The sequence below is a fragment of the Bison bison genome, unplaced genomic scaffold, assembly GCF_000754665.1.
Source record: "Bison bison bison isolate TAMUID 2011002044 unplaced genomic scaffold, Bison_UMD1.0 scf7180017864371, whole genome shotgun sequence".
Classification (NCBI taxonomy): domain Eukaryota; kingdom Metazoa; phylum Chordata; class Mammalia; order Artiodactyla; family Bovidae; genus Bison; species Bison bison.
The window spans coordinates 12,422,346-12,426,638 of NW_011494943.1; the positions used below are offsets into that span (position 1 = coordinate 12,422,346).

The 4,293-nt window shown below is 61.4% G+C and overlaps 2 protein-coding genes across 4 annotated transcripts in view; one reads left to right on the forward strand and one right to left on the reverse strand.

Moving 5' to 3' along the window:
- Window positions 1-177, reverse strand: part of RFNG (RFNG O-fucosylpeptide 3-beta-N-acetylglucosaminyltransferase) — a 4,986-nt gene extending 4,809 nt beyond the window's left edge. Inside the window, exon 1 of the mRNA XM_010856542.1 lies at window positions 35-177. Coding sequence (XP_010854844.1) covers window positions 35-177 — 143 coding nt within the window. The remainder of the gene's footprint in view (window positions 1-34) is intronic.
- Window positions 85-4,287, forward strand: GPS1 (G protein pathway suppressor 1). Of its 3 annotated transcripts, none has more exons than XM_010856344.1 (13): window positions 85-488; window positions 1,044-1,225; window positions 1,547-1,837; window positions 1,946-2,081; window positions 2,163-2,240; window positions 2,421-2,481; window positions 2,918-3,003; window positions 3,212-3,306; window positions 3,414-3,519; window positions 3,607-3,687; window positions 3,770-3,907; window positions 3,978-4,112; window positions 4,195-4,287. In XM_010856344.1, the coding sequence occupies exons 1-13, from the start codon at window positions 411-413 to the stop codon at window positions 4,267-4,269; spliced, it is 1,542 nt and encodes a 513-aa protein (XP_010854646.1). In that variant the 5' UTR covers window positions 85-410; the 3' UTR covers window positions 4,270-4,287. The 3 variants fall into 3 exon arrangements, with proteins under 3 accessions (XP_010854646.1, XP_010854647.1, XP_010854648.1); XM_010856345.1 differs by having other exon boundaries at window positions 1,673-1,837; XM_010856346.1 differs by having other exon boundaries at window positions 1,673-1,837; window positions 2,424-2,481.
- Window positions 4,288-4,293: the final 6 nt, after the last annotated feature.

Sequence of the window (4,293 nt, forward strand, 5' to 3'; positions counted from 1 at the left end):
GCCCGGCGCTGCGGCTCCGGCTGCTTGGCCGCACCGGGGTCGAGGCCGCCCGTGTCTTCCCCGTGGCTTGGAGGAGGCTGCTGTCAGGATGGCGGCTGGGAGCGCGTAGCGACCCTTGGGGGTCCCTGGGCAGTGGTCCTCCGGCGTCTGGTTCCCGCCCCAGAGATGGGCCATCATGGTCCGGCCGAGCGTTCAGCTCTTGAGCCAACAGTCTGGCCAGGAGCCTCATCCCTGGTGTGGCGGCGCGGGACTTGGTGGGCAGTGGGGAAGGTCTTGGGACAGAATCCCGCCCGCCTGGGAGATGGCGGGCAGAGCTGAGCTGGGCACAGTGAGGGCCTCTCGCCCTCCTTGGGCTTCTCCCTCTCAAGGTGCCAAGGTGACCCCCCGTGTTGCAGGGGGCCGTGGAGCCCATGCAGATTGACGTGGACCCCCAGGAGGACCCGCAGAATGCGCCCGATGTCAACTACGTGGTGGAGAACCCCACCCTGGTATGGAGTCTGACAGGCTCTCTTCGGGGTGGGTCAGGGGCTGGTTGAGTGTCAGTCCTGCCGGGAAGGCCAGGCTAGGCTCCCTGACCACGTGTTTTTCTAACTCAGAAACCTTTAGACTCCTTTGTTGTTGTTGGGTTGCTCAGTCGTGTCTGACTCTGCCACCAAATGGACTAAAATATCTAGTTGCCCGTTTTTAATGGGTTGCTGGCCTCCTCCAGACCCTGCAGCTTCTTCTCCCCCACATGGAGAAGCACCTTGTGCCAGGCCCCCTGAAGGTCAAGTCTCACTGTGAGGACAGGTCTTCCTTGGGGCCCACCTTGGGAAGCCCTGCCTCCTCATTGCTCAGCCTCGTGACTGGCTGCCTACATGGCTGTGACCATTCATCCCCAGGGCAGAGCTTTACTCCAGGCCCGTGCACTGGCCCATCCTGAGTGGTCTTTCCTCAGACCCCAGACAGTGGTTGATTTGGTGCCCACGTGTCCCGGCTCCTGATCCACTGGTGGGGGCTTGGGGTCCAGGGTTCCAGCTTGCACAATCCACCTCTGCCCCCAGGATCTGGAGCAATATGCGGCCAGCTATAGCGGCCTGATGCGTATCGAGCGACTGCAGTTCATTGCTGACCACTGCCCGCCGCTGCGAGTGGAGGCCCTGAAGATGGCCCTGTCCTTTGTGCAGAGGACTTTCAATGTGGACATGTACGAGGAGATCCACCGCAAGCTCTCGGAGGCTGCCAGGTGAGGCCAGGGCTCAGCAAGGTGGGGCAGGGACAGGGTGTAGTGTATGGCCAGCCCAGGCAGGGGTCTTTCTTGTGCTCCTGCAGCATTTGGCTCCAGAACACAGTGATCTGGCTTTCTTGTTGAAAAGCCAGGAGGGGGTGGGGAACGGCTCAATGGGCGAGATTCTCACTCTCCTTGCTGAGCGTTCAGGCTCTCTCCACATCTGCACGCGTGTGTGCGCGTGTGCAGTTCTGACACCGGGCAGAGCCTGTGGAGACGGCAACTTCTTGCTTCTCGGCACAGCTGTGTGACTTATTTCTTGCTGGGCTTTCCCGCCAGGCTGCGGGCTCCTGCTGTCACAGCTGCCCCTGTGCCAACTGGGCGCTCTCCCGATGGGGGTGAGGGCCGCTGGGAGGCACCCGCCCCCCCTGCACGTGGGCCCCTGATGGCCAGGTCCTCCCTCAGGGAGCTGCAGAATGCACCTGATGCCATCCCTGAGAGTGGCGTGGAGCCCCCACCCTTGGACACAGCTTGGGTGGAGGCCACGAGAAAGAAGGCCTTGCTGAAGCTGGAGAAGTTGGACACAGATCTGAAGAACTACAAGGGCAATTCTATCAAGGAGAGCATCAGGTACGCCCAGGGGGCTGGGGGGTGGGCTTCATCAAGAGAGCTTCAGGTGTCCCCTTGGAGTCAGGGGTTGGACAGCTGGCCAATGACCACTTGTGCCTGGACCCACAGGCGTGGACACGATGACCTGGGTGACCACTACCTGGACTGTGGGGATCTCAGCAACGCCCTCAAGTGTTACTCCCGGGCCCGGGACTACTGCACCAGCGCCAAGCACGTCATTAACATGTGCCTCAACGTCATCAAGGTGGGCCCGGGTGGGTGGCCACAGGGCAGCCAGTGGACCGGGAGGGGCGCCCAGGCTGAGGGCATCCCATCTGCCTGCCAGGTCAGCGTCTACTTGCAGAACTGGTCTCACGTGCTGAGCTACGTCAGCAAGGCAGAGTCCACCCCGGAAATCGCCGAGGTAAAACAGTAGCTCTCCGCCCCTCAAACCCTGATCCAGGAGCCCTGACCACTACTGACCCTGGTGGGCCCCGTCCTCCTGGAGTCTGCCTCTGCTCCTTTTAGGCTGGAGCTGGATGCCTGGGAGTTGATGCGGGTATGGAGGGCATGGGTCGCTCACTTGTGCCACCTTCTCCTGCAGCAGCGTGGGGAGCGTGACACCCAGACTCAGGCCATCCTCACCAAGCTCAAGTGTGCGGCAGGTAAGGACCCTGGGGCATAGGGGCAGGAGGGCACCCCAAATGACCCCAGCCCAGGAAGCACACAAGCCCCAACCCGTGCTGCACACCCCTGACACTTGCCCGACTCACGTCCCTCTCAGGGAGGTCATGGGGTAGTAACCCGTGGTTGGGGGTAGAGGCATTGCCTTCTCATAGCTGCCATCCTGGCTGGTTACCCCCACTTCCATCCCCGTCCCCCCCTTCACCGCTATTCCCACCCCATCAGCTGAACAGCTCTGGTGCCCTTTGCAGTAGTAACAGCAGCTGCTCGGCCTCCTTGGGTGCCTTGCTCTCCCAGAAAGCTGCTGATGCTGGCCGACGAGGTCACCCCTCCCTCGCCAGCATTTCTGTCCCAGGTGCGCCTGTTGATGGGCAGCTTCCTCTGGGCTTCATCCTTCCTCCCCCTGCTGCCCCCCAGGCTTGGCTGAGTTGGCAGCACGCAAGTACAAGCAGGCTGCCAAGTGCTTTCTGCTGGCTTCCTTCGACCACTGTGACTTCCCCGAGGTGAGGGGTATAAGGGTCTCTGGGGAGACCTCACTGGAACTTGGGAAGCAGGCTGAGGGCTCAAGAGGTGGGCTTTCTGTTGGGGGCTCATCCTCATGAGGTCCTAGGCATTCTGACGGGGTGATGGGTGAGATAGGGTGGGCCTGGCCCAGACTTCTGTGCTACCTGGCATTGACCCCAGGACTCTGATCACCTCCTTGCCCCTCAGCTGCTCTCCCCCAGCAATGTGGCCGTGTACGGCGGCTTGTGCGCTTTGGCCACCTTTGACCGGCAGGAGCTGCAGCGCAACGTCATCTCTAGCAGGTGGGTGGAGGCTGGGTGCTGGGCCCTGTAGCCCTGCTCCTGTGCCCCTGGCTGCCTCCAGGGCGGGTGGGCGGCAGGGCCAGCTCTGAGGAATCTGGCATCTGCAGCTCCTTCAAGTTGTTCTTGGAGCTGGAGCCACAGGTTCGGGACATTATCTTCAAATTCTACGAGTCCAAGTATGCCTCGTGCCTGAAAATGCTGGATGAGATGAAGGTGAGAGGCCTGGCCTGGCCTGGCTGGGAGGGCGGGCAAGTTCAGAAGGCCTGGGGCAAGCTGTCCCTGATTGGCTATCCTCACCAGGACAACCTGCTGCTAGACATGTATTTGGCTCCCCACGTCAGGACCCTGTACACGCAGATTCGCAACCGGGCCCTCATTCAGGTAAGCATTCTGGTGGAGGCTGAGGCCAAGGCAGGGCACTACAAAGGCACCTTTGGGTAACTCATGTCTCTCTGCTCTGCAGTATTTTAGCCCCTACGTGTCAGCTGACATGCGCAAGATGGCCACAGCCTTCAATACCACAGTAGCGGCGCTAGAGGATGAGTTGACGCAGCTCATCCTGGAGGGGCTCATCAACGCCCGCATCGACTCCCACAGCAAGGTGGCTGGATTCAGGGCCGTGGGGTGCAGGAGGGGGACCTTGGGCCCCACTGAACCTTGCACCTCCACAGATCCTGTATGCCCGGGACGTAGATCAACGCAGCACCACCTTCGAGAAGTCTCTGCTCATGGGCAAGGAGTTCCAGCGCCGTGCCAAAGCCATGATCCTACGGGCAGCTGTTCTGCGCAACCAGATCCACGTCAAGGTGTGGGCGGGGACAGCCCTGGGACTGGGGGTTGGGATGGGCGCACACACCTTCCTGGTCTGAGCCTTTGTCTCCACTGCAGTCCCCTCCCAGGGAAGGGAGCCAAGGGGAGCTGACACCGGCCAACAGCCAGTCCCGGATGAGCACCAACATGTAAGAGCAACCTCCGTCTCCAGGATGG